The sequence below is a fragment of the Canis lupus genome, chromosome 35, assembly GCF_048164855.1.
Source record: "Canis lupus baileyi chromosome 35, mCanLup2.hap1, whole genome shotgun sequence".
NCBI lineage: Eukaryota > Metazoa > Chordata > Mammalia > Carnivora > Canidae > Canis > Canis lupus.
In genome coordinates this window covers 14082408-14096065 of record NC_132872.1, presented here as the reverse complement: position 1 = coordinate 14096065, position 13658 = coordinate 14082408, and the positions used below count along the sequence as shown (strand labels likewise).

The 13658-nt window shown below is 35.4% G+C and overlaps 1 protein-coding gene across 2 annotated transcripts in view; it reads right to left on the bottom strand.

The window, feature by feature from the left end:
* Positions 1-13385, bottom strand: part of LOC140625217 (cell surface glycoprotein CD200 receptor 2-like) — a 32326-nt gene extending 18941 nt beyond the window's left edge. The window contains exons 1-2 of one of the 2 annotated variants that reach the window (XM_072812525.1): positions 13192-13385; positions 1165-1248 (exon numbers count right to left, since the gene is read on the bottom strand). In XM_072812525.1, coding sequence (XP_072668626.1) covers positions 1165-1228 — 64 coding nt within the window. In that variant the 5' untranslated portion in view covers positions 1229-1248; positions 13192-13385. The remainder of the gene's footprint in view (positions 1-1164; positions 1249-13191) is intronic. The other variant, XM_072812526.1, reaches the window with a different exon arrangement.
* Positions 13386-13658: the final 273 nt, after the last annotated feature.

Here is a 13658-nt window from a genome sequence, read left to right as displayed (position 1 = left end):
GATGCCCTTTAGTAGGTGAAAGACTGCCTAAATCAAGGTATATCTAGACAATGGAATATTATTCAGAGCTAAAAAGAATGAGCTATCAGGTTTTGAAAAGACTTAGAAATCTGCTACTCACTGTCTTTTGAGTTCTTCCCAAATGTTCTTCCCTCCCTCTCAATTTCTTTCACTTTTTCCTCACTCTAGATTCCATCTTTCTTTCTCCTAAGAACTGGTTCTCTTCTCCCTTAACTAGACATATTATGGTAATGTGGAAGCCAGTGTTTTTCAGAATGTTTTGGAACTTCTTTGGGATGATTACAAGAAAACACAGAATGGATTCAAGTTTGTTTTCACCTGCCTGAGGCTGCTTTAATTTTATTTTTATTTTTTAAAGATTTTTATTCATTTACTCATGAGAGACACAGAGAGAGGCAGAGACACAGGCAGATGGAGAAGCAGCCTCCCTGCAGGGAGCCCGATGTAGGACTTGATCCTGAAACTCCAGGATCATGTTCTGTGCCAAAGGGAGATGCTCAATCACTGAGCCACCCAGGTGTCCTGAGACAGCTCTAATTTTAGTCACTGCCTTCATTTCTACATCTGTTCATGCTTTGGGATAAGATTCCCTTTATATAGAATATTCTGGTGTGAGTATGAAATCATTGACTTCGAGAAATTATTTTTTGTTTATATATCCTTAAGTTCTCTGATCCTCATTTTCTGAAACAAAGTTTACCCATTCATTTTTTGTCTCCATTTAAAAAATTTAAAATCCCAAATAGAAATTTATGGTTTCCTTCTTAGCCTGTGTGCTAGAAATATTAAAAAATATCGAAAGAGGAAAAAAATAACTACATGTCAATAAATATAAGGTCCAAAAAATAAGAATTCAAGGAGACAAAAATATACAAACCAAAAAACTGGAGGAAACACTGCATTTTGTCTAGTCACACAAGTTCAGTTTCACTCCGAATGGATCCAGCATCACGCTGGATTCAGCCAGAGTAGTCAGTCCGCCATTGACATAAGGTAAATGTGAAGGTTTGCTGGATAATATACAAATGTATCACTGCTACTAGAACAAGTTATAAAACATTTTGTGAGTCACTCAAGAGTATCCTTGTCACTATTGAAATATAGCTTTACTTTTTGCTAAAAATATCATTGCATCAGACTTACCAGATACCATGATATTGATGGAGATCAGTACGCTCAAAGTTGAAGTCCTCCCCGGAGTATGCATTTCAAGTGGTTAGCCACTGACTAGCCATGAACAGGAAATGTTACTGGGTTTTCTTGGGTAATAAAGCAAAAAAGCCAATACTTACAATTCATTGGGTCTCCCACATGACTGAAGCGACAAAATAAATGACACAACAATTTATTTAGAAACCATTTTGGAAAACATAAATTACATATGGTAAGACACACAAATCTTTAGTGTACAACTTGATGAATTTTTATGTAGGTATGAACTCAGATAATCTCCTCCAAAGTGAAGGTAGACCATTTCTACTATTCAAGAAGTTTCCTTCATTTTCTTTGTCAATAGCCCTTCTCCAGAAACACTACTCTGATATCTATCACCACTTTGCCAATTTTTGAACACCATATAAATAAAATTGTTCACATAGTTGGTTTTTGTAACATGGTATAGTGGTTTTCTAATCTGACTATGCCATAATTTATTCACCATTTTGCTGTGTACATGGATTTTCAGTTCAGGTTAACACAAATAAATCTTCTATGATCATTTTTGTTTTGTACTTATCTTTTGGTCTATTTATGCATTTATTCTTTTACATATATACCAAGGAATAAAATCAATGGATCACATGATAGCTATAATGTGTGGCTTTGAGAAATACTTCCTATTATGATTTGAGTTGTGTCCTCTCAAAATTCATATGTTGACATTGTAAACGTCATTACCTCAGAATGTGACCTTATTGGGAACAGGGTCATTGCAGATGGGATTAGTTCCGATGCAGCCACACTGGGGTAGGGTGGATCCAGTCCAATGGCTAGTATCATTGTAAAAAGAGGAAAACCATAAACAGATACACACACTGGGAGAATGCCATATAAAATGAAGGCAGAAATCAAGGCAGACCCTCTGCAACCCAGTGAACTCCAAAGATTTCCAGCAAACCACCAGAAGGTAGAAGAGAAGCATGGAATAGATGCTTCCTTCATGATCTAGGGGATTTCAATTTCTTTTGATGGTGGGACACAACACAAGACATTTGAATAAATGAGAAGCAGAACTTTGTTACTTATAGTGCCATAAAAGGAGGCTCCCATATAGGATCACACAGGTCTTGTCCTAATGGACAGGGTAACATCAACCTGGAACTATAGAATATAGTGTGTGTATGGCAAGTCGGGTGAAGTTAGGTTTGAAGGGCTCCCAGACAGGCTAATTTGAATAATTTCCTAGAATCCCATGCATAATTATTTATGGGTTTATTCTTTGTTGTCTAATACTTGGCCCAGGGGCCAAGAGTGTGAAAGCCCAGATAAGAAAAGTAGGTGGGATGTGAAAATAATCAGGTCTCAAGAAAAGAAACTAACCATTCTCTAGTCAGGACCTCACATATGGGTCAAGTCAGTATTTTGTAATAACTAAGGAAAGTAGGTAGGATGTGGAAATAATCAGGTCTCAAGAAAAGAAACTGACCATCCTCTAGTCAGGACCTCACATATGGGTCAAGTCAGTATTTTGTAATAGCTAAAAACTATATTAAAATTGACCCCCTGATCTTCACATCAACTTTGAGCTTCATCATTTGGGGTATTCGAATACATACGTCACCCTAAACAGCATAAAAATCATTTTATTATGAGAGGAAAAGAAGTAGAGTCCTTGTAGGTCAGTACATAGCCAAGTTCGCCATTATATGGCATTAGCCTAGATCATGTATCTGGAATTTTCAGGATCTCTAACAATACCCTGGTTGAGTTGTAAAGTATGTTACAAGTATGAGTTGTATTTTTTATGACAATAATATCTCGGTGTGTTCCTTGGTTCAAGAAGGCAAGTCCAGCAGTTACATTGATATGAACTATATTCATTAAGGAATATGTAATGATTAACAATATTTGTAACTAAGGGGAAGAGCAAGTTGTGGTGATCATTGTCAGAGATGCACGGTGGGAGGTTGTGGTGACAAACTGAAGCTCAGGGATTAGGAGGTCCTCTTCTCAGGGGGCTGGGTGTGGACCTATGTAAGGCAGTTGTCTCCTGCAGAGAGTAACAGTATCCATTAATTTTTAGAATGGCACAGATGGTAGTATCCTCTACCAGGATTTCCCTTAGACACGTGTAGGGATGTACATTTTAAGCAGAGAACAAAGAGTATACTAAGATTATGGATTTAGCAAACAGTGAAGGGTAGGGTTTTGTATCAGAAACTCATGGGCTATTTCTGGCCATTATAGATAGCCCAGAGATCCCAGGAGGTATGAGAGGATGTTGCTAAAGCCTATATAGTGAATGAGTCTCTGTTAGCATGAGTGGGACATCCTATTGATTTTAAGTGGATAGATTGTAGAGCTTTTTGTTGAGGTTGCTTGTCATTTAACATGAGTTCATTTGTAGGTAGCAGTGTCAGAGAGATTAAATAAAATTAGTAAATGTGGAATATGTTGCCTCTAAATCCCAAAGGGATTTAAAGATGTTAGATTTGTATATTCTTAATATTTATGTTAAACACAATTCCTTGGATAAGAATGTTATTAATATAATACCCTATTTGTGTTCATGGGGAAAGGTGGATGCACTTAAGACTCCTGCTTGCAAAACCTGTGTATGATGGTAGAGCCACTGAGGTACTCCATGGGTAGTCTAGTAAAGGTATATTGTGTCCCTTTGGAGTAGAAGGTAAATTGAGAGGCTGTTGAAGTTAGCATTGAATGAAACACATTAGATGATGTTACTAATCTTAATAATGTTGGATATTGGCATGTGGGCTTTAATGGATGCAATAATGGCATTAAGATGGCAATAATCTATCATGAAGCACAATTCAGTCTTTCCAGGTTTAAGAACAGACAAAATTGATCTGTTCAATGGAGAAGAGGGAATAATCACCTATTTGTTAATTAGGTCTTATGGAGTGTTTCAATCATGCAGGGACCTGTTTTAACTTACATTGAGCCATAGTAGCTATTCTAAGTGAAGGTCACTGGGTCTCATTTCATCAAATTTAATTTCTAATATAACTATTTTATTTAATTATTTATTAATTCAATATTAATATTTTAAATTTATCTTCATTTTCTTATTAAAATTCAATTTAACTAACATATAATGTATTCTTAATTTCGGAGGTAGAATTTAGTGATTTTCAGTTGCATATAACACCTAGTGTTCATTACATCAAGTGTCCTTCTTAACTCGTCAGTTACCCCAATTGCCATCCACCTCCCCTTGAGCAACCCTCAGTTTGTTTCCCATAGTTAAGTCTCCCTTTCTGTTTTTGTCTTATTTTTCCTTCCTTTCCCTATGCTTATGTGTTTTGTCTCTTTTGTGTGTGTGTGTGTGTTTTGTCTCTTAAATTCTACATATGAGTGAGATAATATGATATTTGTCTTTCTCCAACTGATTTATTTTGCTTAGCATAATATCCTCTAGTTCCATCCACATCATTATTTGCAATGAAATGGCAAGATTTCATTCTTTTTGATGGCTGAGTAATATTCCATTGTATATATATATACATATATATATATACCAAATATTCTTTATCCATTCATCTGTTGAAATTTAATTTTGATTCAATACTTGCTGTGTTACAATGTTTATATCTACTATTTTAGACTATTCAGGCTACTATCACCAAACTCTACAGACTGAGTGACTTATAAACAACAGAAATTTATTTCTCATAGTTCTGGAGGCTGAGAAGTTCAAAAACAAAGCACTAGCAGATTTGGTACCTGCTGAGGACCCACTTTCTAGTTCATAGGCTGATTTTTGCATTGTGTCCTCACATGGCAAAGGGATGAGCTAGCTCCCTAGGGGTTTCTTATCTAAGGGCATTCATCCCATTCATGATGGCTCTGTCCTTATGACCAAATCAGTTCCCAAAGGCAACACCTCCAAAAGCCATCTTTAGGAAAAAATAAGTTTCAATATATAAATTTGGATGAGAGGGACACCAATATGTAGTCTACAGAAGACTGAAAACATAAGGCTGGACCCTGGAAAGTGTGGTTCACATGGCCTATTGCTCCCATTTCTCCTAGGTGACTCCCACTTGGGCTAGTATCTAGTCAGTGGAGTTTAACCATTTAGGACTGTTGTTTGTTCTTTCTTAGCCTTTCAACTCCAAGAAAATGTGGGCAAGGAGAAACATGGAAACCACTAGCAGATGCAGCAACAAGCTGCAAGGTTAAAGCTCATGCTTACCAACAGGCAATAGCTCATTCCCAAGCTCCTCTCCTGTCATCTGGAATAAACTAGGAAGCCAAAAGCAGAACCCTAAGAAGCTATGCAAGAGTAAGCAGTCATGACCATGCTTTCTTGCTCACAATGCCAAATGTTTTATAAGATTGAAAGATTTTTTTTTTTTTTGATGGCAGGACACAACAAAAGACATTCAGAATAGATAAAAGGCAGACTCTGTGTGAAAATTCCAAATGAAAGAAGGCTGCCATACAGGGCTGCACAGGGGATAAACTGGGCTCAGGGTAACAGTGAGAACTGTGGGGAAAAGTTTATATCTGGCAGATAGAGCAGAGTTCACTAGATTTCCTGGGTTCCCATGCATTGGCTAATTTGAATAATTTCATGGGATTAGGGCATAAGGGCTGTCCTTAGTTGCCTGGTGTTGGATCAATTGTCAGTCGTCCTGGGGCAATCAGGGCATGTGCATGGTGTCCCAGAACGGGAGCCCTAATAAAGAAGTGGTTGAGACGTGGACTTAATCAAGTGTTCAAGAAGAGGAACTGACTGGTCTCTAACATAGGCCTCAAAACCAAATAAAAAAAGCATTTAAAAATTGTATCAAATACCTCTCAGAAAGAACCAACCTTGCTGACACCATGATCTTGGACTTCTAGCCTTTAGAACTGTGACATAGTATTTTCTGTTTTTTCAACCTCTTAGTTTGTGGTACTTTGTTACAACAGTCCTAGAAAACTAATACATTTCCAAACTAATACTGCCTTTTTTCATTCCTACCATTACAGAGAGCCAATTATTCATATTCTCAACATCTCCCAAGACAATTTGCCACATCCTATATCTCAACTGAGATCAGCCACAATTCAAGTGGTCAAAAGCCCTTGTGGCTGCCAACTAACATATTGGACATCATCATTCTCTATCATTCTAGAGCATTATTTATTTTTACAGTCATTATTATGCTCTGAAGTTTTCTGATAAAGTTATTTCTTAAAGGAAAAATATACTTAATTCTTTCTCATAACTAGTGAGTATTGCCAAAAAATTACTCTGAAAAATTCTTCAACATACAATTCTAAGTGGTAGAAATGCAGTTTATAATACAGCCATCAAAATATACGTAAATTTTGAATTCTCCCGGAATTCTTTTCTCAAGGTTTGCAGTAGAACTTAAATGAGTTGGTGCATGACTTTGGTAGCAACATAGCAAAAAAAAAGCAATGTAGAAGAAGAAGAAAAAGAAGGAGGAGAAGGAGAATGAGAAGAGGGAGGAAAAAGGAGAATTCTGTTCTCTTTAAGTTTCCTTAAAGTTGTTTTTTTCTCTCTCTCTTCCATGGTACAGGCAACTAAAATGCATTTATCAATCACAGAAAAGCACTTGACAATATTCAACAACCAATTGTTTTAGTCCAATAGGGCTACTAGGCAAAATATCATAACCTTAGTGACATCAGAGGAATTTATTATCTCAGAGCTCTGGAGGATAGATGGCCAGGATCGAAGTACCAGCAGGGTTCTGATGAGGCTTCTCTTCCTGGCTGACAGAAATCTTCCTTCTTGTCATGTTTTCAGATGGCTTTCTTCTGTGTATGTGCTTGAGTGAGAGATACCTCTTATGTCCTTTCTTTTTCCTTTAAGAATAACTGTTACAGGGGCACCTGAGTGGCTTAAGTAGTTAAGCATCTGCCTTAATTGGGATCCCTGGGTGGCGCAGCGGTTTGGCGCCTGCCTTTGGCCCAGGGCGCGATCCTGGAGACTCGGGATCGAATCCCACATCGGGCTCCCGGTGCATGGAGCCTGCTTCTCCCTCGGCCTGTGTCTCTGCCTCTCTCTCTCTCTCTCTGTGACTATCATAAATAAATAAAAATTGAAAAAAAAATATTTAAAAAAAAAAAAAAAAAAAAGTTTAGGTCATGATCCCAGGGTCCTGGAATCAAGCTCTGCATTAGGCTCCCCACAGAGAGTCTGCTAATCCCTCTCTCTGTCTCTCCCTTCCCTCTACTCATGGTCTCTCTCAAATAAATAAATAAAATCTTTTTTTTAAAGTAAAGAATAACACTTACATTAGGGCCCCATTCTTATGACCTCACTGAAAGCCTTGCTTCCTAATACAGTTACATTGGGGATAGGACTTCAATATACCTATTGGCATAACACAAAGTGTGAAAAAAAAACCTCAAAAGAAAGCAATAAAAGAAACTTCCCCATTTTGATAAAGAGCATCTATAAAAACCTACAGCTCACATTATAAATAATTGTGGAAGACTGAATGTTTTCCCCCTAAAAGAGTAAGTGAGGCAAGGATACCTACTCTCACAACTCTTATTCAACAGTGTTGAAAGTTCTCGCCAGCGCAATAAGGTAAGAAAACTAAATATAGGGAACACAGATGAGAAAGAAGAAAAGAAAACTGTTTCTATTTGAAGATGACATGAGAGCTATTTTGTATCTGGATCAATGTCGATATCCTAGTTGTTATTTTACTAATGTTTTGCAAAATGTTACCAATGGATAAAACTGATTAAAGGCACATAAGATCTGTAGATTGTTTCTTATCAACTACTTGTGAATCTGCACTCATCTCAAAATAAAAAATTTAATTTAAAAGTGAATTTGTTTAAAAAAAGATGTCATTCTCTCATTTGCAGGATTACCTAAAGAATTTCCCCACAGGTGTTACAAGTAACTAAAGTGCACTTTTTTGTTGTGGCAAATATGTATAATTTAACTTTCACTATTTTATCCATTTTAAAGTGAAGCATTTAGTACATTCACAATGTAAAGAAACCATCACCACTACCAAGTTCCAGAGGATTTTTATCATCCAAAGAAGAAACTCTGTCGTCATAGGTACTCACACCACACCCACTGGCAATCACTAATCTGCTTCCTGTCTAGGGTTTGTTATTCTGGGTATTTCAGGTAAATAAAAACCTAATATGCAGCATTTTGTATCTGGCTTCATTCATGTTCCCATAGTGTTTTAAAGGTCTATCCATGTTGTGTCATGCATCAGTACTTCTTTTCTTTTAATGGCTCAATAACATTTCATTGTATAGATATACCACTTTGTGTGTACATCCAATAAATGATGAACATTGGGTTGGTTCCTACTTTGGCTATTGTGAGTAGTGCTGCTATGAACATTAGGTACAAGTTTTTGTTTGAACACCTGTTTTCAATTCTCTTGGCTATGTAGCTGTAAGTGGAACTGCTGAACACTGTGTAATTCCATGTTTAACCTATTTTGCAGTCCCCAAATTGTTGCTCATCATGGCTACACAATTGTACCTTTCTACTAGCAATACATGAGAGCCTACACGTGTTATTTTCATTATTATTAGCTATCCTAGTGGTGTAGAGTGGTATTTTATTATAGTTTCAAATTGCAATTTCCTAATAACTAATAATATTGACCATCTATCATGTGTTTATTGGCTATGTGTTGATCTTACTTGTGAAAATGCCTATTCAAGTCATCCATCCATTTTATAATTTGGTTGTTTGATTTTGAGTAGTGAAATTTTTTAAAAAATATTCTGGATACTCGAATCTTATCAGATGGATCATTTGCAATAATTTTTTCACATTCTATGGGCTGTTTTTCACTATTGATAGTGTACTCTGATGCACAAAACTTTGTACACAAAAGTTGTTAATATTGATGAACTCTAATGTCTCTATGTTTTCTTTGGAAGTTTGTGCTCTTGATGCTATACCTAAAAATGATTACCAAATTTAAAAGTAGTGAAGACCTTTGTCTTTTCCAAGTTTGACCATTTTAGCAATCATATTTGGACTTTGACCTACTTGAGGTTAGTTTTCTAATATGGTGTCAAATAAAGATCCACCTCATTCTTTTGTAAGTGATAATCTAGTTTGTTCACTTGTTGGAGAGATTTTTCATACCCCAACTGAATGGTCTTGGCCCTTTTGCTGAAAAATAATGAGTCATAAAAGTATCGTTTTATTTGTGGACTCTAAATTCTTTTCCATTGGTCTGCGTGTCTATGCTTTGGTCAGTACCAAACTGTTTCAATTATTACAGTTTTGTAGAAGTTTTAAATTAGGGAATGTCAGTTCTCCAAACCTATATTTCAATATTGTTTGAGGTCTCTTGAAATTCCATATGAATTAGATGATTTTCCACTTCTGCCAAAAAATCCATTTCTGATTTTGATAGTAATTGCATTGAATATATAGATCTTTTTGAGGAGTGTTGCTGCTTTATCAATATTGTCTCTAATTCATGAACATAGGACATCTTTCCATTTATTTATAATTTTTTAATTTTCTTTTAGTCATGTTTTACAGTTTTTAGTGTATTAGTCCTGCAACTCCTTGTTTAAATTTACTATTCAGTATCTTATTTTGTTTAATGCTAGTGTAAATTGAAGTTTTCTTAATTTCCTCTTCAGGTTATTCTTTGCTAATGTATAGGAATACAACACATTGCTGCCTGTTGACTTTAATTTTGTATCCTGGAACTTTGCTGAGTTTGTTTATTAGCCCTAATTGTATTGGGGTTGTGGGGTTCGTATGCTTAGTATTTTCTATATGTAAAATCATGTCATACATGAACAGATAGTTCAAGGTCTTCCTCTGCAAATTGGATAGCCTTCATTTCTTTTCCTTGTGTAATTGCTCTGGCTAGAACTTCTGGTATGATAGAATTCCAGCAAAAGCTGGAATTCTTATCTTATTCCTGATCTTAGGGGGGAAGCTTATAGGTTTTCACCAGTGAATATGTTGGTTGTTGATTGTTTTCTTCTCTCTTAGAACTTATTTTGCTGCACCTTATGAATTTTGGTATATTGTATTTCCTTTCTAACTTACTTCAAGATATTTTTTTTATTTCTTCTTTTAACCATTAGTGGTTCTGGAGTATTTGTGATTTTTCCAATTTTCCTCTTGTTATCAATTTCTAGTTTCATACCAGTGTTTGGAAAAAATATTTGTTATAATCAAACTTTTAAAATTTGATAAGACTTGGTTTTGCCTTGACTTTGTGATCCATCCTGGACAATGCTCTGTTTACACTCAGAAAGAATATGTATTCTACTTCTACTGGATGAAATGTTCTGTATATGTCTATAAGGTCCATTTAGTCTACCATATAGTTCAGGTTCAATGCTCCCTTTTAATTTTCTAAGTGAGATATTGAAGTCCTTATATTGATTATACTGCTCTATATCAGATCTGTTGGTATTGGCTTAATACATTTATTAAGGTTTTCTGATATTGAAAACATAATTACAATTGCATATCTTTGGGGTCCCTGGGTGGCTCAGTCATTTAAGCATCTACCCTCAGCTCAGGTCATGATCTCAGGGTCATGGGATCAAGCCCCATGACTGGCTCCCTGCTTAGCAGTAGTCTGCTTCTCCCTCTTCCTTTGCCCCTCCCCTGCACACTCTATCTTGTATGAGCTCTCTCTGTTATGCTTTCTCTCTTTTGTGCTCTCTCTCAAATAAATACATGCGATCCTTTAAAAAAGAAAAAAACAATTGCCATATCCTCTGGAAGAACTAGTCCCTTTATCATAATATAAGGACCTTCTTTGTCTCTTATTAAGGGTCTTAACAGGGGCAGCCTGGGTGGCTCAGCGGTTTAGTGCCACCTTCAGCTCAGGTGATCCTGGAGACCCAGGATGGAGTCCCGCGTCAGGTTCCCTGCATAGAACCTGCTTCTCTCTCTCTTTCTCTCTCTCTCTCTCTCTGTGTGTGTGTGTCTCATGAATAAATAAATAAAATCTTTTTTTAAAAAAAGGGTCTTAATGGGGTTTAATAGATTTAAAATCTATTTTGTTTGATACAAGCATAATTATCCCTACTTTTCTCTGGTTTCCATTTGTGTGGAATTATCTTCCTCCAATTCATCGCATTCAGCCTTTGTGTGTCATGAAAGCTGAAGGGAGTCTCAGAGGCAGCATAAAGTCAAATCTCAGTTTTAATCCATTCAGCTACTCTGCTTTTAGATTGGAGAATTTAATCGATTTACATTTAAAGTAAGTATTGAAAACTCAGGATTGAGTACTGTACTTTTGTTTTCTACCTCTTTTTAAAATTCTTTGTACTTTTCTGTGTCTCTTGCAGTATTGTTTTGTGAGTTGATGACTTTCTATCTTTATATGCTTTGGTTACTTTCTTTTCATGTTTTGTGAATCTGCTAGAGGTTTTTCCTTGGTGGTTATCATGAGGTTTATACAAAATATCTTGTAGTTATAGCAGTCTATTTTAAGTTGGTGGCAACTTAACTTACATAAAACTTTATCCCTTTACTGCTTCTCATTTTATGTTCTTGACATCACAATTTACATCTTTTTATATTGTGTATCCATTATCATATCATAGCTAAACTTATTTTTAATGTTTTCATCTGTTCATCTTTACAATAGAATTACATGAGTTATACACCAGCATTAGCATTAGAGTAGTCTGAATCTGACTATATACTTATCATTGTCAGTGTGTTTTATACTTTTACATATCATCATAACAACTGATTGCTGAAAAAATAGATTTAATGTAAAATCTGATTTTAGTTCTGTTTAGGACTTCTATTTCTGGAAATATTGTTAATTATGTACTCTAAAAAAACCCTACCATTCAAAACACCAAAAATTAGGGCTTAAGGGTGGATAAATTGTTAATGCTTAATTGGGCTCATGAGTAATTAGAGAGAACTTATGGAATCAAAAGTGAAAGCAGCAAACATGTACTGGAAAGACTGATTTAACCCAAAAACTATAAAGAGTGTAGTAGAAATATAGACACTAGGGTTTTAAGAGCAATTTAGGGAACAGAAGAACATTGGACCCAGGCAGAACAGAAAGTAGAAACTGAGATTCCCTTCCCCAAAATAAAGTCAGGATAAAGTTTAAATAAGTTATTATCTAACAATAAAGAAGAGTACATTACTTTTCATACACTTATCTCTTATTTTTATAAGAACAACGGAAAGGTTTCCACCATGAATGTGTTACCACACTACCCTCATATGGGTTTGGGGGTTGATTTATATTACTTGTGTTATCTAAGAAACTCTAACCCCAGAAATTAAAATACACTTTCCCCATCTCAGTAGCATTCCCAAGAACAGAAAATCCTCTTTGAAAGAAACTCTTTCCCCAAGATTTCAGACTCCACATGATACCGCAGATATAGATTAGTGATATATGAGTACACAATCCAAAATTACAAAAACAAAAAGAATATCAAGGCAAGTATTATAACATTCAAATAGATTCATAGAATATATATTTATAGAATGATTATTTTTAACATGTTTATAAAAATACAAAATTATATTCATACAGAAAAAGAGATTTAAAAGAACTGAATAGAACCTGCAGAATCAAATTTAATGTTGTTAAAAGTTAAAAATGCCAAGAACAGACCAAACTATAGATTAGAAACAAGTAAGAAAAATTTTGTAGTCTCTTGGAGAAATCTGGAAAAAATTGCAGAAAATACGCCACAGAGAGACAAAGATATAGAAAATATGAAAAATGTTGTGTCATGGAAGATCAAGAAAATTTCATTAGATTTCCAGAAGAAGAGAACAGAGTCAAATAATGAAACTTAGTGTCAAAAGAGATAATAACTAAGAATTTTCCAATATTGAATTAATGGAAATCCAGAATCTTCAAATTTGGGATGCACAGCCAATCCTAAACCAAGGTAATAAAAAGAAATTTATATTTAAATGTACAATAGTGAAACTACAAAACGCTGATGACAAAGAAATGATCTTAAAGGCAATCAAGAAGAAAAGACAGATTACTGTATACTTACCAGGGAATAACACCTGTACTGACAGAATTCCTAACAACAATGATGAAGGCCAAAATAAATAGAATATCTTCGAACTGCTGAAGCAAAATAACTGTTTAGATTCAATTACTCAGAAAAACATACTTTACAAATGAGAAACTAAAGACCTTTCCTCTAGACAAACACAAACTGAGAGTTTATTACCAATAAATACGGAACCTCCCTACATAAACTCCTGAACAATACTTAAAAATGAGGAAGAGAAGAATGAAAGTGACCTGAAAAGGAAGGCGGGTATTATGCTGAGTGAAGTGAGTCAATCGGAGAAAGACAAACATTATACGGTCTCATTCATTTGGGGGAATATAAAAAATAGTGAAAGAGAATAAAGGGGAAGGGAGAGAAAATGCGTGGGAAATATCAGAGAGGGAGATGGAACATGAGAGACTCCTAACTCTGGGAAACAAACAAGGGGAAGTGGAAGGGGA